At 45.7% G+C, this 22591-nt stretch overlaps 1 protein-coding gene across 11 annotated transcripts in view; it reads left to right on the top strand.

Moving 5' to 3' along the window:
* NPHP4 (nephrocystin 4) overlaps positions 1-22591 on the top strand; it is a 100534-nt gene that overhangs the window by 44795 nt on the left and 33148 nt on the right. For 10 of the 11 annotated variants that reach the window (XM_073316238.1, XM_073316232.1, XM_073316237.1 and 7 more), the window contains 2 exons: positions 2661-2843; positions 7159-7297. In XM_073316238.1, the coding sequence (XP_073172339.1) occupies positions 2661-2843; positions 7159-7297 (322 nt within the window). Of the gene's footprint in view, positions 1-811; positions 891-2660; positions 2844-7158; positions 7298-22591 lie in introns of those variants that run through there. The other variant, XM_073316242.1, reaches the window with a different exon arrangement.

The following is a 22591-nucleotide window of genomic DNA, read 5'->3' as shown; positions in this document are numbered from 1 at the left end:
TCTCCTGTGACTGTTTGAGAAGGGTAATTCATTGCAACTTCCTGCCCAGTTCATAGATTTTGTTGCTGGCAGAATAAACCCAGTTGAAAAATGGAGTCTTTGCAAACTTCTTTGAAGTCTCTCTGTCCTTGTTGACATTGTCCTGGGCTCTGAACAAGGCACAGAATGAGGAAACCCCTTCCCTAAAGAGTAATCTGGCAGCACTGGGGACATGAAAGGGAGATGTTTAAGCTGCATGCCTCCAATGGATATATTACATTCAGAACGAGGCTGATGGGAAGTGGGCATTCCTGTATGTGCTGCAAATCAAAAAAGAAAAGAAGAAGGGTGGGAAAGCTGGGCCAATGCAGGTGCTTTTAAACTATTCTGAATCCCTTTGGCATGCCCATGGCAATGTCCCCTCCTTTCAGCTACCACTGCAGCAAATTCTGTACCAAAGAGCCTGCTTCCCTGCCTACATCTCCCCCTCTTCTTCTCTCCTGCGTGGTGCACCGGGATGCTGTCCACACCGCTGTCCTTGCCTTTGAACTTGACACACATAATTCAGCCTGGAATGTCAACTCAAGTAGCACACAGGTGCTACCTGAGCAATCCTGAATCCTCTGCTGCTCGCAGAGCGTCTGTCTGTGACTTTGACATTGCTAAAGGGTTACGGAGCCTGAGACAGGATTAGCATCCATCTGACATGCTGGTGTGCTGTAAACTGCACTGATGGGAACCGTCAAGCCAGGCCATCAATGGCTTCAAAGTGAACCCAATTAACCTCTGCACTCCCTTTATGCAGAGCGGTTGATCCCAAAGCTGATTGCCATGCTAATCGCAGTGTCCTCTGTACCATGATCAGCACTTTGCAGGGAGCTACAAGAGGGATTTCAGTCACTGACAGACCTGTAAGCTTGTTTTTATACATACCCTTCTATAATGTCTGATTTTAAGGGGAAACTTTTAAAGTGATTGTCTGAGTGGAACCCGTTAGCTTCTTTTTAGAATACATTTCCCACCTTGGAGGACATGGCTCAGAAGTATACTGTTTATACTGCCATTTCAATGTGGGAATTAAAATTATTTTTAATGGTCTCACTGGTTCTTGCAGCAGAAAAGAAATCTCCGTCTCTATACGGGCAATGTGTCGTCGTGGGAAACACAGTCCCAATGATTATGGCAATGATGGTAATCCCTCAGCAGGGTCCGTGCTAGCACTCACATTGTAAACCCTTCTAGGCAAAGTTTATGTTGGCTCTGGATTGAAATTTGGCCAGATAGTCATAGTGCAGGAGAAATGGGGCTGTCATTTTTGAGAGCTAGGTATGGAAAACGTTACATGCTGTTAACCAAACAGCCTTTCCTCCTCTGTTTTTGGATTATGTCACAAAGGTATGAAGTGCGGTTATCACATAGCCTGATTGCCAGGAAAAGTTGTATCGGTAACCCACACGGCAGAGATTTGTTACACTTACGTTGTGGATAAACCGGATTTGTACTTGTAAAATAAAACGTTCTAGAGCCAAATGCGGTCCAATGGTCAAAGCAGGGAACTAGGAGCCAGGACGGTCTCCAGCCATGCCTCTGAGATTATATGTGACCTCAGACAGCTGATCCTGTTCATGCAGATGTTCCCAGTGACAAAGTATGAAGACGAGACGCCAAAAAACTTGTGCTAAATCTAAGCACAGTTGTCTCTGACTAGCAGGTAGCAAGCTATTCCAAGTTCTCCACGAGGCCTCAGCAGCTCCTTTTCACAAAGAAAGATAATATTGGTACTTCTTTAAGACCTGCAAATTCAGGGATTTGAAGAGAATTTTTTACGTTATGAGCAAAATGTGGGGCTGGAAAGACAGACAGCATGCTTCAAAATAGTACACCTCAAAATTGTGTTGAGACAATGGAAGTTATGGCTACAATATTGAAGTCACAAGGGGAAATACGTAACTGAAGGGAAGAGCCCTGGGGCAGTGGACGGTATTCATTTTCTCCATATTGAACTAATACTGGAGTGCTGCCGTTCACAGTCGTTTATTGTGTCCTTCCTATTTATTGTTGTTCAGCTGGAAAAATTACCCTTCTGTATTGGTAGATGAGAGAATATGGTATCTCGCCTCTCAGTAAATATAGCTTCCCTCCTGTGTCCTAGGAACATCCAGCCTTCACATGCAGAGATTTAGGATTTTTCAGGTTTGCAATAGCAGTCTCTTCAGTAACAATAATTGTGTGTGTACATTAGTAACCGGTAGAGGCCTAACCATGTGGAGTAGTTGCGAATATTTGCAATGGTAGTGAGATGGGAGGCTAATTTCTTTTCTAATATTCATGGGTTGTGCAGAAATATATATGCATCTGTGTTCATTTTAGGTCATCGCTTATGATGTGATGCACTGTTCATTCTGAATATTGATTAGGGTTGAAAGCCAAACAAACAGAAAAGAAAAGGCTGCAGACAACATGCCTGTCACTCTGCTTGGAGATGATGAGGTTCCGACGAAAGATGGCTAAAGGCAGATGATTATTACCATTCAGTAGGCAGAAAATGGCTAATGGCCAATTCCTGTTTGATTTTGGGTTGGATGACAGCAGTCTAGAGTGGCACAGAGATAGAGTTATGGCACGACACCAAATGCTCTTCATATCTGTTTATTTACTCTCATATATATTTTTAATCCTAGGCATTGTCCATTTCCTCTTTGACGAAAGCAGCCTATATGCATTCCATCCGATGGACTGTTTGGAATCCTGTGCTGGACTCGAGTTCCACGGACGTGATCTTACCACTGCAAGGAAGCGCCCAGCATAACCCCAGCCATGTGTTAGTTTACAAGATGCCCCCCACCAGCATGAGCTCTGCAGAGGTAAAAAGAAGCTCTTCTGAGCTCTCCTTTAGCGAAGGTGCATCAAAACCACCCTACAGGTTTTCAGTACACACACGGCACAGAGCATTCTTGTTGGTTTAAAAGCTTCGTACAAGAATCTTGCTAAGTAGCCCAAACCCAATGCCAACCAGCCACTGAGTGAACACACATGAGAAAAGGAGGAAGGATAATGCATCAGAAAATACACATTGCTCATTTATTTTGTCAGCTGTTTGGTGTTCATTATTTATATGACATTCATGCCAAGTGCTCTGTCATATACTTTATAAAATTATTTATTTTGGCAGTGTCTGGATTTTTGTGCTAGGTGATGTACATAAAAATAGCAGGTGATAGTCCTTGCTCTGAAGAGCTTACAGTTCACTCTATATGATCCTTCACTTCCCTAGGAGCTGTCCTTTAATATTAGAGAGGCCAAAGGGAAACCACCAATGTTTGGGTGGCTTAGTAAGGGTCTGTGATTAGTGATGCAGAACAAGCACCCATCTCTGAGAAAGATGCTTTCTGTACAGAATTCCATTATAACACTAAACTGGGTCCTTCATATTCACACACTAATGGGGAAAAGTCATGACACTGGATTCTATTCTGTATCTTAACTATAGATTGCGTAGAGAGTGAAGATATGTGTATGTTGCTTAAACTTTGTTAAACTTCACACAAAGTGTGGGGGCAAGGAGAGTTTGCAAACATGGTTGAGTGGTTTTGCTAGTCCATTCCATTGCACATACAGTCTTTTCCCAAGACTTTTTCTGGCTCTAACTGGAAAGCCTCAATGAAAATCTGTTCACCATGCATTTCATAAGAATTGGGAAAGGGTGCAAGCTTTTGACAAATATACTGTTCCCAGATGATTTTCTAGTTTTAACCATAATCTGGCGGCCACTCTAGATATATTAACCTCATTGAGAAGGCAGAAGGTGCTAAAGAAATTAGTCCTTTGGGTCAGTTTTTTTATCCCCCCTCATGTCTCTCATTTTAAGTCTTTCTTCTGTATTTGAGCCTTGGCAGTTTGAGAGATTAGGAACCAGATTCTGCTCTCAATTACAGCATGTAAATCCATAGTAGAGGCTGCTCCAGTTTTACAAAATAAAACAAATAAAGAATGAATGTTGTGTGCTGTGCAACACAGGCAGAACCATTCAGGCAAAACAGAAATGGAGAAATAATAGAAAAGAATTGAAATTAGCCAACACAGGGTGGGCCTTGGAAGGAAATGCCTGGTATGGGATCGGGTGCCTGGTTCCTGATGAGAATGAATCTATTACAGCTGGGGGTTGAGTGTATTTCATTATTGGCTGGTGGAAAGATTTACGAAAGAGAGCAAAGTAGCTAAAATCTCCCCTTCTTTTGTCTCCTGAGCTAGAAGAGACTCATGCTAGTTGATGAAAAGGATATTTGAAGGCTATTTTATATTTAGAAAGGGTTTCTCTAAAAGGGAGTTTTAGATAGAGAAGATTTTGATCTGCTTTTAATACAAGAACACAGCAGTAGAACAGTCTAGTTATCAGAATCACACAGAAATATGCAGTGTGCCTTGGGGTCCAAAGGGTTTTCAATCTAATGCAGTAATGGGGGAACTGCTGCTTGTTTTTGGTGGCTGCACTGACGTCAAGGACCATTTGGGGAATCCTGCTGTAGATTAATGAATTTGTTCCCCCAAAACACTTGCCAAGATGTTGCTTCCTTCTGTTTTTATCCAAACCTATTTGCTAGAGTTCTTTCCTAGTGCTGGTCTGGTGGAAAGCCAAAGTTCATTCTTGATCTGGTGGACAGGTTTACAAATAGACCAATAAAAAGAAAAGGAGGACTTAGAATCATAGAATCATAGAATATCAGGGTTGGAAGGGACCCCAGAAGGTCATCTAGTCCAACCCCCTGCTCAAAGCAGGACCAATTCCCAGTTAAATAATCCCAGCCAGGGCTTTGTCAAGCCTGACCTTAAAAACCTCTAAGGAAGGAGATTCTACCACCTCCCTAGGTAACGCATTCCAGTGTTTCACCACCCTCTTAGTGAAAAAGTTTTTCCTAATATCCAATCTAAACCTCCCCCACTGCAACTTGAGACCATTACTCCTTGTTCTGTCATCTGCTACCATTGAGAACAGTCTAGAGCCATCCTCTTTGGAACCCCCTTTCAGGTAGTTGAAAGCAGCTATCAAATCCCCCCTCATTCTTCTCTTCTGCAGACAAACAATCCCAGCTCCCTCAGCCTCTCCTCATAACTCATGTGTTCCAGTCCCCTAATCATTTTTGTTGCCCTTCGCTGGACTCTCTCCAATTTATCCACATCCTTCTTGAAGTGTGGGGCCCAAAACTGGACACAGTACTCCAGATGAGGCCTCACCAATGTCAAATAGAGGGGAACGATCACGTCCCTCGATCTGCTCGCTATGCCCCTACTTATACATCCCAAAATGCCATTGACCTTCTTGGCAACAAGGGCACACTGCTGACTCATATCCAGCTTCTCGTCCACTGTCACCCCTAGGTCCTTTTCCGCAGAACTGCTGCCTAGCCATTCGGTCCCTAGTCTGTAGCTGTGCATTGGGTTCTTCCGTCCTAAGTGCAGGACCCTGCACTTATCCTTATTGAACCTCATCAGATACCTTTTGGCCCAATCTTCCAATTGGTCTAGGTCCTTCTGTATCCTATCCCTCCCCTCCAGCGTATCTACCACTCCTCCCAGTTTAGTATCATCCGCAAATTTGCTGAGAGTGCAATCCACACCATCCTCCAGATCATTTATGAAGATATTGAATAAAACCGGCCCCAGGACCGACCCTTGGGGCACTCCACTTGATACCGGCTGCCAACTAGACATGGAGCCATTGATCACTACCCGTTGAGCCCGACAATCTAGCCAGCTTTCTACCCACCTTATAGTGCATTCATCCAGCCCATACTTCCTTAACTTGCTGACAAGAATACTATGGGAGACCGTGTCAAAAGCTTTGCTAAAGTCAAGAAACAATACATCCACTGCTTTCCCTTCATCCACAGAACCAGTAATCTCATCATAAAAGGCGATTAGATTAGTCAGGCATGACCTTCCCTTGGTGAATCCATGCTGGCTGTTCCTGATCACTTTCCTCTCATGCAAGTGCTTTAGGATTGATTCTTTGAGGACCTGCTCCATGATTTTTCCAGGGACTGAGGTGAGGCTGACTGGCCTGTAGTTCCCAGGATCTTCCTTCTTCCCTTTTTTAAAGATTGGCACTACATTAGCCTTTCTCCAGTCATCCGGGACTTCCCCGGTTCGCCACGAGTTTTCAAAGATAATGGCCAGTGGCTCTGCAATCACAGCCGCCAATTCCTTCAGCACTCTCGGATGCAACTCGTCCGGCCCCATGGACTTGTGCACGTCCAGCTTTTCTAAATAGTCCCTAACCGCCTCTATCTCCACAGAGGGCTGGCCATCTCTTCTGCATTTTGTGATGCCCAGCGCAGCAGTCTGGGAGCTGACTTGTGGCACCTTAGAGACTAACACATTTATTTGAGCATGAGCTTTTGTGAGCTACAGCTCACTTCATCGGATGCATTCAGTGGAAAATATAGGGGGTAGATTTTATATACACAGAGAACATGAAACAATGGGTGTTACCATACAGACTGTAACAAGAGTGATCAGGAAAGGTGAGCTATTACCAGCAGGAGAGCAGGGGGAGGGGCGGGACCTTTTGTAGTGATAATCAAGGTGGGCCATTTCCAGCAGTTTACAAGGACAGTAGGAGGGGAAATAAACAAGGGGAAATAGTTTTACTTTGTGTAATGACCCATCCACTCCATCTTTATGCAAGCCTAAGTTAATTGTATCCAGTTCGCAAATTAATTCCAATTCAGCAGTCTCTCATTGGAGTCTGTTTTTGAACAGACCAATGTGTGCGAAAAAGCACACAGGCCACATTGTGATGCTGTAATATGACCAGAAACTGAACTAACAAACTGTAACATAAAGCTCTTTCTTCCAGTCTGTAGGATCAGAGTTACAGTTCTGGTAATTAATCCATCCTACCTGAGCTTTGGAGGAAAATTTGATGATAATTTTGGAGTTTAGTGTCATTCCACAACCTTCGTGCCTCAAGGAAAATAACTTTCAGACTGAACCAAAGCTTTCTGGGAACCCCATTTAAAAAAAATTATCTGTTGGTAGTCCTGCTGCCATATGCCTTGCGTTACAATTTCTTATTCTAACTTTGTTGGCTGCTTGGCAGTAGAACTCCTTTGATTCCAGAGAGCGGGTATGGAGGATATGCACAGAGCACAGTTTTTTCTAAATCTGTTTAAATTTCAGGTGAAGCAGGTTGAGTCTGGCACAGTCCAGTTCCAGTTTTCCACTGATTCGGAGGAACATCTTGGGACTTCTACAAATTCCTTAAGTAACACCAGAGAAGAGCCGCGATGCTCAGCGAAGCCGTCCACACCATTTCTGAGTGAGTATTTTCCAGATTGGTGACTTGTAAAGCACATTGCCTGGCTTCAATCTCTGCTCAAAAAAACCCAAACACTGAACACACAATACAGAAGGCATAGAATGCACCAGCTACGGTCGTGACTGAAGTTTATTTTAATTTGAATTCTCACTCCCTATGCTGCTTTTAAGCTTGCAAAATTCAACTGTGACAGCATAGAACTTGGCAACATATTGTCTGTGAGACCCCGGTACAGTGTAGGAGTTGGTTCACTGCTACCCATTGCCTGGAACAAGAGCTGTGCAAGGCCCTGGGGCGGAGAGAAAAGGAAACATTTTTTACTTAACACATGACTGGCCTGTGGAACTCACTGCTACAAGATATCTTTGAGGCCAAAAGCTTAGGAGGATTTTAAAAAGGACTGGACATTTTAATGGACAATATGAACATCCACAGTAGGATAAAACTATGTAGACAGGGTATAGCCCCACATGCTTCAAGGTATAAAACAACCACTGCCTGATGGGGATTAGGGAACAATAACCCCAATGGGCAGGTTATTCCAGGATGTGTCACCACAGGATCTCTGACACCTTCCTCTGAAGTGTCTGATCTGGCTACTGTCAAGGCAGGATACTGGACCAGGTGAACCACTGGGATCATCTGGTATGGCACATTCCTATGTTGTGTCAAAAGGGATGAAGTACAGAGACAAAGGACCAAATCTTTCCTGCCTAGATCCTGCCTGGTGATGAGAAGTTTGGGCAAAGTCTCTGTACCAGATCAACAAGCTCAAGGCCTGACCACCACTGTGCAAAGGACCTGAGCGTGTGTTGACCATTCCCAAGTTCTAGTCCCAGATGTGACACTACCTTTGGGTACATCACTTCCTCTCTGTACCTCAATTCTCCATCTTAAAATCGGGGATAATGATTCCATCCTTCCTTCCAGGGGAATTATGTGGCTAATTCATTGATGTTCGTAAAGTGATTGGAGAACCTTCAATGAGAGGTGCTTTTATTGTGCAAAGTACTAAGACTTCACACTAAGCGTCTATGCCTGGGCTCGTGCACTGCGACCTGTCCGTCCCAGGGGAATAACCAGCCTGTCAATAGCATGAGGTTTTTGGGAATGTGGGCTGCTAAGGGACCGTTTCCTGTTGAACCTGGGAGAAGGAATTTGCAAGGCAGAAAGTCTCTGCAATAAAGTTTTCATCCCCAGTATCTTCAGGCCGGCCTGGGCTTTGGAGATGCGAACCCCTACAGCCTCATGGAGTGGCATTCCAACAACCACCTGAAATGTACCATTCTTGTATAACACTGTGATTTATTTCTTTAAACCCTAGACCCCCCGGATGGTTTGAGTAATTGATATAGACTGAATAAATAACCTCATTTAATTGTCCTTTATAAAATGTGAAAACACTACTTATTTAATCAGCATGTACCTCTGATGCCAGTGTATTCTGTTCTAGGGTCTAACTGAGAAAAAAACCATGTCGTTTAGTAGGGTAGGAGGAAACTTGTAGAATTCAAAACTTTGGGAAACCTTGCTGACTATATTTTTCATCATGTTTGCAAAACTAGGTCAGGTCTGTGAACCCTCTTTTCCTGTCATTTAAACACAGTAGTTTTCCCTCAAGCATGATTCAATTTAAAAAAGAAGGAAAGAAATCCAACCTTTTCCTAGATAAAGGGAAGGCTTTGCTGTACATTGGGAACAAAAGTTAATCTGACAGAAGTGGTAGCCTATGTATACTGTGTGTTCATGTGTGCAGCTAAAATATACTGTAGGGTGATGTTTTCAAAATCATTCAGCCCAGTTGCTCCCATTGAAGATGGTGGTAAAATTGCATTTGACTTCACTTGGAGTTAGGTCCAGGCTGAGTGCTTTTGAACCCTGGCCCCTCCAAGTTACTTTTTTTCTCCCACTGCTCTTCTTTTCCTCAGCAGGAAACAAACCCAATATGCTAGAGTTTGAGTTGAACTGGACTGGGTTCAAAATCAGGCAAAATGAGTATGCCCATTTATCCAGCATCTCTTTATATGGAACGATGTAATTGATAGTTTCACCGTGGGAGGTACTGTAAAAAAATGAGCAACTCATTGAAAGTCACTCCCCCCCTCTGCTGTTTTTAATCTTTCTCGATTTATCTAGGGGTGCGCTAACCAGATTGCTCTCAACTTAACTGCCTGTTTAAACATCAGTGTGAGAGTTTATTTCCTTATTAATGTGGTGTTGTTTCTGAAGTCTATAGGACTATCTGTATTTGAGGAACTGCCAGAAAACGTCGTCTGTTAGTAAACGTTTTGCTGCATAAAGTGTCCGCTTTAACTAGTGAGTGCCGGTAGGTAGCCAGTTCTTGTCAGGGATGGTGGCCAGCCTCCCCTGGAAACAGAGGCATGTGTAGTACATACCAGGGAACCCATTTCAAGTCTCCAGGTGGATGCAGAGGAATAGACAGTGCAGTTTATTACACAGCTGCCGAGTAAAGTAAGAACATGCCTGTGTTTGAGAATCTCTCCTAGCCCTATGGAGTGGAGACCTCCTGGAGAGTTGTTTTTCTTCTCTGTCTTCTGGAGGCTCTGTTCAAAACAGAACGACATTTTCATGCTTTGGAACCTGTTGATGTGAGCAGGGGTTCAGAGCGGCCTCCCATGGAACGTTGATTGGGGCTCCACGAGTGTTTGTAGCACGTATGCTTTGAAACACTGTCTCCCGCAGAACGAACGCTCGCGGTTGAGCTCTCCTTGGGAACAGCACAGCCACACCTGCAGCATTTCCACTGTCCCACTGGGTGCGGAAGCGGGGGGTGTCAAATCACTGCTGCCTCACACATCACAATACAGGCGTCTGCTACTGAAGTATCATGAGAACGTAGTCTAGCAGATTCATCTGTTTGTACCTTATCATAGAAATACCTAGACTCTTCCTATCGAGCCTGACTCTGCTGAATGCATTTAGTTTGAACTTATTTTGTTATGCTCCCTCCAGAGCTTCCAGTTACAATCTTTCTCTGCATTCTCTCCCAAGCCTCAGTAAAAGACTTTAAACACAAAACAGCTTTTAAGTTACGACCGAAACCTTTTCTGTTTGAATATTTTGCAAACTGCTATGGGTCCTTTGGTAACCCTAATGATATTGTAGGTGTCAGCTTTAGTGATGCACTTTGACTTATAGATATGAATAATGCTCCATGTTTTGAAGTATTAAAGCAGGCTAAATGTGGGCTACGTTATGCATCATGAAATCCACTAGAGGGCAGTCGGACCATGGGTTTTGCCTTGTAAATATGCACTGACTCGTATTCTGCATTAGAACTTTCTGGCTTGTCACAGTTGGGTTGGTTTGTTTATTTGTTTAATAGGTTTTAAAACGGAAATCTTGAAAGGGCCAGTTGAAGCTTTTTAATAGTGGCGTTTCCTTGGGTATATTGAGTTAGGATCTCCTGGACATAATTGCAGGACTTTGCTTGAAGTGTCTTTTCATAAAGGCAATTGAGTTGGCATTAATCAATATAATTAAGTGGATTACAATGTGGAAAAAAGGAGAGGTAAATTCATCTGAACATGTATGGCCAGTGCCATATCTATAGGGAGCAAGGAGCCTGAGCTATCGTGCAGAATGTGAAATGACACTGGGCTACAGTGTTGAGCAAGAACATGCTGTAGCTAATAGTCTGTAAAAAAACAAAACAAAATGCCCACTATATTTGGAGGACCTCAGTGCCACAATAATAACACAGTGTGTAACCAAGTGAGAAACCCAGAGTGCAGATCCTGGGACATCTGCCTCTCTGTCTCTCTCTCCATGAGAGCACTGCGGAGGTGGCACAGTGAGCTTGTAAAGTCTTCACCGGTGCCGCTGTAGGTAATATTTTACTGACTGAGCAAAGTTGGCATAAACCAAATTTCCTCTTACCTAGACTAATGTTATGATGACTGATAATTGATTAAATCCCATCTAGTTGGCATTATTGGTGTTATTTATTTGTGTTGTGGGAGTGCCTAGGAGCCCCTGTCATGAACCCCACTGTGCTAGGTGCTGTACAAACACAGAACAAAAAGACTGTAAGATCTCTGAGGCAAGGGCTGTCTAAGTAAAGGGATGGTCCATTAAGGAAAGATGAGGTATTCACAGTTTCTACATGCATCTGCCTGGGGCTTACACAGGAGATCTCATGCATTGGTCATACTGCCTCCTTTTGGGGTGACCGTAGTTTGGTGTGGGTTATTTCACAAGACGTTACCCTGTGTGGCTGACAGACAACGTCCCCCCCACCCCCACCCCGACAGACCCTCACAATTAGCTGGGGAACCAGGAAGGGTTAGTGAGAATTCTTTCCTAGTTAGGAAAGAACCTCCTCACAGGAGAACCTGAGTTAGTTTACCACACACCAGGACAGCAAGCAGTCTGTGAGTGCAGTGCTCAGGTCTCTTCACTGAAGCCAGCGGCTCACCTGCCCCTTCTTTTCCATCATTTTAAGACAAGTATTCAGAAATCCTGCTGGCAGACTTTTAGCCAAGATAAATAACATTCCCAATCTATTGTAGATTCCATTGACTTCTCCATGGGACTGGGAAAGACCAGGTGTAATTTGTCTCAGCTGGGTATATCTGTCTGTCTGACACGCTGAACATGGATATGAAAAACTTGTAGGCACAACGCCTGGCAAGTAAGCTTAGGTTTGAAAACCTGCCAAGAGTCTTTAATAGAAACAATTCTAACTTCTGGTGTCTTAAGAAGAACATGAATCCTCCTGCCTGTTTCTTTCAAATTACTTGAATACAAATGCTATTGGCATTTATCGGACACTGGTTTATAGTTCCACAGCCCTAAAAATGCACCTGTCCACTGTTCTTGGTTTTACCCCCCATTTGAGCTATGAGCAAACCTAGTGCCTGGGTAGAATGATAAATCTTGTTCCACGTACACCAGGAACAAGTGTCAGGCAGTCTCCAGTAACTTCCTTGGAGAGTCTTGGTGCTGGAAGCCGCAGCCAATAGAATGAGCGTAATGTGCATTTATCTAGAGTCTGCGCATTTAGACTATGAGCGTAATGTGCATTTATCCAGAGTCCCTTCTTCTGATGCTTGTCAGAATTCCACAGTTTCAGTCAATCCACCAGAATATACTCCCGAGTCCCTGTCCTTTCTATCTACGCACCTTGAGAGATCGCTTGACTTTTAAAGGAGACTAGTGCAGACCTTTGGAAAGCATTGACAGGTTATGCTTCCTTTGACAATGACATTTACTCTAAAGAACACTGTCAACATAGTGATTGCTTTGTGTCTTTCACAGCTAGTTTTTGATAATGTCAGTCGAGGCTCTAGTTTCCGCTCATTCAGCAAAAGCTCTAGCCCTAAAAGTAGCAGTAATAATAAAAAAAAAACCTTACAGCCTAATTCTGCAGTCCTTAAACCCCCATTGGGAGTTTTGCTTGATTACGAGCTGCCAAATTTGGCCCTTACATTTTATATTCTTCCTTTCACCTCTGAGCATCCCCCCAGTAATTGCCAGAATTAAGATTTATGCAAGAAATCTTTTGCCTGTCACTGAAATGCAGCCACTGCTGGGGTGGAGTGTGAAATTGAACAGCACATAGCATCCCAACACAACAGCCTGGGATGGCAAATGAAGAAACATCCTTTATCTAACAGAAAAGGGACGGCTTGAAGTATATGTCAGTCTGCATAACTTGTGGGGCTGTGTCTTGGAGATGAAGACAGACTTGTAACCCAAATTGCTGCCTCAGGGATATATCATGAAGAGACACCGGATCCAGTCCGAATCTCTGCAAGGACTGTTTACATCCTTACACTCCTCCTGCCTTTCTCCTCCAGCTCACTGCTTGTTAGGATGAAGTGTGTCATTTGACGGAAGGGGGTCTCTGGCTTAGAGACTTCTGTGCTTCAGGCAGCACCACAAGGCTTGTCAGCCCTTCCCCTCTCCCTGGCTTAGCTGTGTGTTCAGAACCCTCAGCCCACTGTGCTTTTCAATATAATTTGCTGAGAACCTTTTTATTTGGTCTCCTGATCTCTACTTAATTGCTTGCTGAATATGTCTATTTATGGACAGCAGTGAGATCTTGATTATATCTGTTCAGGGAGAGTGTTACCTACAGTTCAACACAGGAAGCTGGTTCTATTGCATGGTGGTTATGGGTCACAATTACCGGTAAGTTATTTCAAGACACATGTCTGGCTGCCTCTAAAACCGTTACCATCACTCCTACCCAGTTCCTTTCGTTGGTGTCATGTGCATGCCTCAGAGAACCGAATAGGAGATTGTTGCAAAAAGGCCTTAACTAAAAGCTGATCTCATTCCATCTATCCAGGTTCTTATGCCGTACCCATCCCTGTAAACGCTGATTGGTACTTGTATCCGAACAGAGCTGAGACAGTTATTCTGTTGCCTTTCTAGCAGTGCATTCCCCCATTCCTACACTCTTGCCTTGCGTGTGACTGGTTCGAGCGCTCTCTCTCCTGCCTGCTTTGATTTGGGGCTTTGAAGTGCTCACCTTCACCAGCTCTAAAGCGATGTCTGCACAGCCTCATTCAGTCAGGAAAAGTTATTTAGTGCCAGTCACATAACCAGAGTGCCCCTGGAGAACTTTCTGACCAACAAGCTGTTTCAAAATCTAATATGGAGCAACACGCAGGTTGTTTGATGAGACGTAGTTGCTGGTTAGCTGCATTTACATAAGGGGCAGACTATTCCTCTGTTTCACATGTATGTTTGCAACCAGATTCTGATCTCTGCTGTTTATCACTTGTGGCTGCCCATCTGCTATTTAGCATCTGACCCAGGATGTCTCTTTGCTGGGGCTCACCTTTAGTCTCTAGATTCTGCAGCCACAGGGAAGAACCTGCCTTGAAAATGGCTGCCGCAGTTTCTGTTCTGCCTGCTGCTATTGCAGATTCCCATTCCCTCCTGCCAGTGGCCAGATACGTTTGGGCTTATAGTTTTCTAATATAAAGAAAAATGTTTCTGGTATGGGGAGTGAAGAAGGATAAAGGGCCAACATGAGGAGGCTGTTGCTCCCATAGCAACTTCTGAGACCTGTTTGAAAAATTCCTAAACATATGTGGAGTCACTATAGTTAAAAACCAATCGTCTGGACTGATCAGAGTTTTCACACAAAGGAGCTTCTGCCATCTTAGAAACCCTGTGTGCTGTGGGGTCACGAGGAAGCTGTCATGCGGGGTCATGTGGAAGCTGTGTGTCCACTACCCTTTTAATGTCACAGTGCTGAACCCCCTTTCCTTCCAGACAGGTTCAGTTTTGGACCACAGTCTCCCAACCACAATATGCTGCAGAGCACATTCCTCCAGAATTTCATTCAGGTGATACTGTTGGGTACCCAGGAGAGAATAGATCCTTCCCACACTGGTTCTTTCAACAAAGAGACCATCTTTGGCTTGTGTCTCCGCTCCCTGCTTGGGCCCCGTTTCTATACCCTCATTGTGCAATCCAAAAACAACCCCAACACATTTCTCTGCATGAACAGCAGCAGGTTGCTAAGCAACAGCCTCATCACATTGGCCCTTCATCCTTCTTCGCTCACTACTTTTCAGGTTAATAAAAGATTCGTTTAGTTAAATATAGGCAGGTATATTTCCGCGTCCCGTAAATTCAGCAAACTCACTGTGCATATTTCATGTTAGTGGCTCTCATTAAATACATTATGCACACTGGCTTTTCCATCCTTCAGTAAACTCCTCCAGTTTGCACAGTTAACATTAAATTCCTATTAGCATTGATTGAAATGGAGGCAGCCTTACCCCAAAAGACCAGAGTCTCTGGGGCACCACAGCTATCCCGTCCATACCACACCTGTCTCCTCGATGTACAGAGGAGAAGGATTGCAGCTCAGCAGGTTTCCATCACCACCCAGTTTATTAGTATTCCCATCGCTGGTCCTAGTGTAACATTGCAACCCCAGCTTCCTGTCCCTAACTATGCCTGCAGAAACTCAGACACCCGTGCTGAAAGGAAAAAGTAAGGGAGATCATCGGAAGGTGTGAGAGACTTCAGTAATGCCCCAGAATTGTGCCATGTATTGTTGGCACATCAGTGATTGACCAGCACACGTGCATAGTAGAAAGAGCTGCAAGATTCAAACCCTGCCTGCCACTCCTGGGTGTCTTTGGATAGGCTTCCTATGTCTGCAACAGTCTGCTTTCTTATTGCGTAGCAAGACAGTAATGCTACCCTGTGAATTCTTGGGACCACTAAAACTAACTTTCCACGTGGAACATGACATCTTCAAGACCATAAGCCTTTAGTGAAAGCTCAGGGTGGCCTCTCTGGAATGAGTTAATGTCTCTGTCTACTTCCTAGCACTCTTTTCCAATCCCTAGTTCAGACCTCCACCAAATTAGCAATAGCTGCCCTGCTTGTTGGCCATGTGAGCAGACAGAACAAGGGTTTGTAGAGCCAAAAAGATGGAGCCTGGAGACCTGGTCTCGGCAGGACGCACAGGGTCTGGGTGGCGGCAGGGAAGCTTGCACCATTGCTGTTCCTGTTCTGGGGATCTGAGACTTCATTCCTCAGGGTTGTCAAAAAAAAAAAAAGCCTCAAATTCATAGAATCATAGAATATCAGGATTGGAAGGGACCTCAGGAGGTCATCTAGTCCAACCCCCTGCTCAAAGCAGGGCCGTTGGCTATTTTTTTTGTTTGTTTTTGTTAACTCTGACAGAAACCCTTTTGTTTGTTTGTTCACTGTGTTTGTTCGCTGGCGACTGCGACACGCTATTCTCCTCCTTTGATGTGAACCTCATCAGGAAGCACGTCCCACCCCGCCACGGCTCATCCTGTGTCCCGGGCTAGAGCACATGCTAGGTTCAGTGGGAGCCGGTTCCAGCACGGCCAGGACTTGGCTGCGCCTCTCGGCTCGTCGGTACTGAGCTGCCTGTGCGGCTCTCAGCAGTGTCCTCAGGCCGCCGGCCCAGTCCGGTCCCGGTTTGATTCTAACGATGGAGCTGACCTGGCTGTCTTCTCTTAGGGTGATTTATGCAAAAATGCCTTTGTACTTGTGCTGGTCTGGCCCAGACTTGCGCGCTGGGGACACTGTTCCTGCAGCACAGCTCCCTTTGTAGGCTTAGAAAGAGCGCCAGATAGACGCAGTCACAAGCACCTTGTTCAAGGAGCTTTCTAGAACGTTGTGAGGACTGTTCCAGGCAGGAAGAGGAACAGATTTCCAGGTACAGAATGCAGAACCCCAGCGTACCTTTGCAGAGAAGCAGGGACTCGGTGGGACTCAATTATTAGAACTTCCCTGCAGGCTGTAGCGGAGCCGGTGGCAGGAGCGCACAGGTCGCTTGCGTGCACAGCTACATGCTGTACCTGCCTTGGAGGAAAGAGCGGATTCGCTCCACGCAAGCTGCCAGCCGGGCACCTTGCACAAGCAGAGTTCAGTTTTGTTTCTTTCTAAACCTTAGTCCAATTTCAGGAGGGGAATCCAGACAGGAGAACTCAGCTAAGTCTCAGCTGAAAAGCAGCGTTCCTTTAGCTGCCCAAGGCGGTGAATGGCAGACACACCATCCCTCTCCACCCAACCCAGGCGCAGAAGGCAGTGTGCTGTGACCATCCAAAAGGAGGGACACGGAAATCATTCATGAAGGAAACTCAAAATGCTTTGAGATTCCTGCTGTCAGTGTTAATAACCCCAATGGTGCTTTCAGTCTCATGAGATGGCGACCCAATTGCGGGTGTCATTAATTTTCAACAGTAACATTAAGGGGACACCATCTTTGTGTGGCCCGAGATAACTTTGGTACTAAAATGAAATGAGGGACATTGGAGAAATATGGATCTCACACACACACACGCACGTATGCAGGCATGGATGCTCTCACACACGGAAAATTGAAAGAACTAAGTCCATTTGTAACTTTAAAATTAACCCTTTTGGCTCCTGATTTCTCTGCCAAGGGCAAGCTGGCTTCAAAGCTGTCTGGTTTGTTATGTGACCAAGTGTTAGAAAAGCTGAATGAAAAATCTTAATTATTTTGCTGACAGCTACACTCAGTGAGTGGACACTGGCTGTGGAGTAATAGAATGTCGGGAAAAATTAATCTCTAGACAGGTCGGGACATTTGCGAAGTTGGCAATCTGATTTTACTGTTGTCTCAAGCAATCTTTCCAGATGGACACTAGTTTTTAGTATCAGTTGGAAGGCAGTAGTGTACTCCAGCCTCTGACTCCTGTGTTATATTTAATAAACAGTTGGAAACTATCTTATGGTAAATTCTTCTAGGATATTTCTCCTAAAGAGCGACTAATGCCTCCTGGAGAACTTTAAAAAGCCTAGGCTACAAGCAAGCAGAATTGCTTTTAAACAGACTTTTTTCAGATGTCTTTGGATTTTATAACCCGGCACATTTGCATGGAAACAGAGTTAGTGTAAGGCAATAGAAATCTGGACTTTGTATTTTAATTATTGTCCCAATATAAAGTTTTTCAGAGTTTTTTGGGAGGTGTCAACATTTTTAAAATCAATTAATCTTGAGTAGAAATATATCTGACATTGTCAATGTTCTGTAATGGTTTTAAACTAAAAGATCAGGGCAAAGCCTAATAATTTCTAAAATGACACTGAACCCTGTGTTCAGTGATGGGAGAGCTCACTCAGTCAAGCTGCTTTAAACTGAGTTGATTTATTGACCAAGAGTGCAACAGAAGCTGACAGAACCTTTCCTCAGCGGGTGTGGGGATTGGCACCTTACAGGCTTCAAAGGGGTGTGTATGGTGTGGGGGGGGCAAAAGGAGGGAACAGCAAGATGCCAAAAAATGGGGCTAGGCAATAAGAATGACTTGGGATTTGTTGTGTTGTGTGTATATGTGTAGAGAAATGGTGTTTTCTAGGGGTGTTTTTTTAACCTTGCGCCACCTCAGCTTCCTCTCCTGTGAAGTTTAATTGTGACTCTCCGCATGCCTGTGAAGTGAGTAGTTAGCCCTTAACAATAACTCGATGCATGTTTCAATGGGAGTTGGGTGCTAGATTCCTTTGAAAAGTCCGGCCTCATTGAGTTGGGATGTTGGACGCAGGTGAACAAAACATAACATGTGCTCCCTCCCTTCACTGTCTATTGTTTCAGTTTTTAGGCTGTCGTAAGGAGGGGGAGTTTTTTAGCTGCTGAGGAGCGAGGCTGTGCTCTGTAATGCTGCCCAGAGCAACCAAGTGCAGGGAGACAACAGTGGTTCTGGCCGCATGTGAGGGGACGTGCTGAGCATCCAGAGGGTGGACAGACCCGCTTGAACAAATGTAGGCTTGCTCGAGAAGGGCCTTTTAGGGTTATTTATAAAAGGCCTGCCCCCTTCCCTTTATTTTTAAGCGCACCTAGAAATCCCCTTCAGTGTTCATGTTGGACAGAAGCTGGAAGATAGTGCAGTGATGGCGATTATTTGGGGCAGCACCTGGGGCTGTTTTTCTGATGTAAGTGCAGTAGTGTTGGATCACATTGTAGAGCAGCAGGCAGATGGGAGACCACACTACACAAACAGACTTCTGAACAGAATCCACCAATCAGCTCCCATCAGTCTCCAACCCCTGCCAGAAGCCCAAAGGCACGTTAAAGCTTTTAGTGGAGTTTTTTTTTATCCCACATTGTTCCTTATAAAAAGTAACAGCTTCTGATAGCAGCAATCCCCATTCTCCCTAAACTCTGCAGTAGAATAACCAACAGAGACATCCTTAAGGTGCCTCCTTGCCTTGGGCTTAAAAGACACAACTCTTATTGTCAGGGGGCATCTTGTAGGGGAGCCGCCAGCAGTGGGAATTATTGCATAAGTAAAACAGACACTGTGTGATCTGATGTGCTACCTAAAGGGCTACCCAGTCATTCAAACACTCCAGACTAAAGTGCACTTAGATGCTGATTCCTGCCCCTGGAATTACCCGCCTTTCCTCTTTGAATGGATAAAGGGGACATCTTCATCTGGAAGAGCTAGAGCCATGGGGTTGCCTATTTTGGCCAATAGGACGGCTGCTATATCATCCCATTTATTAAAAGGGACACAAGAGTTAATTCGATTCTGGGATGCGTCCAATGGATTAATTCTCCAGCAGTGCCTTCGAGGTGTCTCCTGGCTGCAGACCCTGCGTATTCTCTGTAATCAGAACTGACTCTTGTTTTACCTATTTAGAAGTTGATAGTAATTATAAGTGCACAGCAGGACTTGGTACAATCTGTTAGGTCAGATCCGTGTTAAAGATAATCACTCATGCAGCATGTTCTTCTCTTACAGCGTGAATCACTTTTTTTCTCGCTATTCTTAGAAAAGGACTGAGCAGATGTTGCACAGAAGCTTTGAAGTGCTCAAAAAATACTGTGATTTTGCATGAAACAGTTTAAAGCGAGTAGCTGCGAAAGAGGCTGTATGCAAAAGATAATTCTGCGTCCCAAGCTGGTGCAAAGGCCATTTTATTCTGGTCTTTTTTTACCTCATTGGAGGTTTTCTCTCCCTCTGAGGCTGGCATCGGGACTTCATGGCCAAAGAAACTTGGATAGACCTCCTGTCAGTCCGGTTGCTTGTTGTGCCACAAACTGATGTCTTTTACTCCTTACATAATAGGAAGAAACTACATGGGCATGCTGAGGTCCTACATATACACAACACTACAGGGCCCAGCTAAACACCTGCTGCTCTGGTTGTGTCCTGGTGGTTTCTAAAACATAGAACACAGTGAGAACCACAAGAGGGATCACAAACTGTTTAAAGGGATGATACCTAGTTCCTATCTACCACACCAACCCTGCTGTTCTTGGCAGCAGCAGTCCGAATTCTGAGATCAAACGGAAATCTTGCCTTTGCCATTGCTAGAGGCAGGCAAACAGGCTTGGGAGAATGGAGAACTGACACGGGGCTCTCTCTCACTTGCACTGAGTGGTTGACATTCTTTCCATTTTTTGGTGTTTCTACCCCTCCTGATACCCGTGTATGGTAGAAGTTGCAAAATGCTTCACGTGGGGCTCTTCCTGTGGCATGTACAAGGCATCCGAGAGCAGACGGAGTAGAAATCCCTCCAGGAGGCCTGGTCTCCTGAGATTTGCAAGGCGGTTCGGCAAACCTAATAGGATGGGATACTTCAGATAGGATCTGGGACAACAGCGGAATGTTCGGATGCTTACGTCGTGTTTTTAAAGGGACAGGCCCGTATTTAAACCATCCTTCAGATGTCCCGACTTTTTCTTAAAAGCGGGCAAATTGTCCCGTATTTTCAGACTCCCTCCTTCCCCCCCATCAGTACTGGCAGGTCCTGCTGCTGGCTGGATGCCTGCTCACCAGCCACTCGCCCACCAGTGGTGAGTGGGGGGTGAGGGGCGTCCAGTGGGCAGCAATGGGGTACGTGGGCAAGGCTGGTGGCGGGGCATAGATGCAGCGTGCGGGGCCGGCCGCTCTCCCTGCTGGTCCTTCAGTGCAGCCCCTGCTGCGTGCCGGCTCTTGGCCAGCAGGGCCCAGCCTCCCATCCCATTACCGGCCGGTACTGGCTGCACGCTGCGCGGGTTGGTGAGTGCGGGCAGGCGGCAGCGGTTGTGTCAGCCCTTTATGTGCCTCCGCTCTTGCTGTCCTCTCCCTGCTTTGCCCCTTCGCCCCCCGCTGCTCCTCCATATCCTCCCCAGTGGGGCACGTCCTGCTCCCAGCGCTGTGTGGAGACCCAGCCCCTGGTCAGAGCGCTCAGCTCACCAGCAGCCTGGCTGTCAGGCCCCTTCCTTCCCCCACCGCCTCTGGCTGGGCTGGCGCCCCGGGAAAGCCCAAGACCCTCCAGCCTGGGGTGCTGGCCAGGAGGAGCCGAGCCGTGCGTGAGCCAAAGCCGCCGCACAGCGCTGGCAGGGGAAGCCTCTCTGCCCCTCTGGAGTAGCAAGGGCGGGGAAGCAATTTCCAGCCTGTTCATGCCCCGAACCTTCAGGTTCCACAGTAGCTCCTGTGGCGGGGGCTTAAGCACCCTCTTCACCTGCCCTGGGTCCTGCCCCCAGGGAGCACGGGGGCTGCTCCATCCATCCCCTAGGCACCCTCCCCTGCTGAGCCACCTCTCTAGCCCAGTTCACTGAAGCCCCTGCCGTCAGGTTCTCTGGGCCCTGTAGCACAATGGATCCCTAGGGCTTAGCCCCTTCCTGTCCATGCTGTAGCCAGGGGACAGGAGGTGTCTGCATTATGTCAGTGGCCAGCATCAGCCTGGATATCTTAGCAACCTTTTGACATTGTGCGGGTAGGAAGGGACAAGCTGTTTCCAGCCCGAGGGGGAGCAGGAGAGATGAGCTCTGCAAAGACACGGGCCAGGTCATCCCTTCCCCACTTCCCCGGCACGCGTCTGGAAGCAGCTCCCGTCCCTTCCCTCCCGCCCAGTGCCGAAAGGCTGCTGCTGGCAACATTCTGGTGTGAACCCGGGCAGAAATCTGGGGAAGGGGGCCATGTGACCCTGTGTGCTCCCCGCCCCGCCCCACGTGTTTTCTTGGGAAAACGTGGTGCCAGATACCAGGAGAGGCGGGTCCATCCTGGGGGCCCAGGCAGGCATGGAGGGTGGAGAGCACCAGGCAGGGAGGGTTGGGTCGGTTTGTCACCCCTGCTGTGTGAGAGAGGTGTACGGGAGTGTGTGTCACCCCTCTCCCATGTGAACCCTAAAGCTTTAAAGGTAAGAAGGTAAATAAAAAGAATCCAACTATGCAGTATTACTTTTTAACAGGGGCTGAGTCAACTTGGTTTGATTTGAACATTTGTACGATTGCCATTGAATTTGCTTGAATATAAGTAATTTTACCAGTTGTCCCATATTCAGCATAGGGAAATATGGTCACCCTAGCTTTACTAAACCATTTGAAAGTGACCCACTACTAGTAATCACAGAGATCCTCGGCAGACTTGGCCTTTCTTTACTATTAACCATACTTGTCTCCTCCTATTGATGCGAGGTTAATATCTGCTAAAATATTCTCCATAACTCGACTCTTGCATATATCTAAGTCACTGATCTAGTGGCCTATGATTAGCAAGAAACCTCTCCTACTCCTTTCCTGTGCTGACAACTATTGAGCCTTGTGCATTTCTAATAATGACCCTCTTTAATGGCCAAATGCATTGTAATCAAAAGAACACAGTAATTTTGGCCGAAGGGAAACTCACTAGTTTCTTTGGGAAATGTTCCCAATTAAATATCTGGAATGTGTGAATTAGAGAAAGCAAAACTAAGTCTCAGCATGGCCAGAAAATGTCTGTGCGTGGAGGCTGTGTGAAAGGATTTCTTGCTTAGTAGAAGTGTAAGTTCATCTAGTGCCAGAGAACAAGTAGACTAGCCAAAGATAAACACAAC

This window comes from Lepidochelys kempii, chromosome 18 (assembly GCF_965140265.1).
Source record: "Lepidochelys kempii isolate rLepKem1 chromosome 18, rLepKem1.hap2, whole genome shotgun sequence".
NCBI classification, from domain to species: Eukaryota; Metazoa; Chordata; order Testudines; family Cheloniidae; genus Lepidochelys; species Lepidochelys kempii.
Note: the sequence above shows the minus strand (reverse complement) of the source record. Positions and strands in the feature narration are given on the sequence as shown.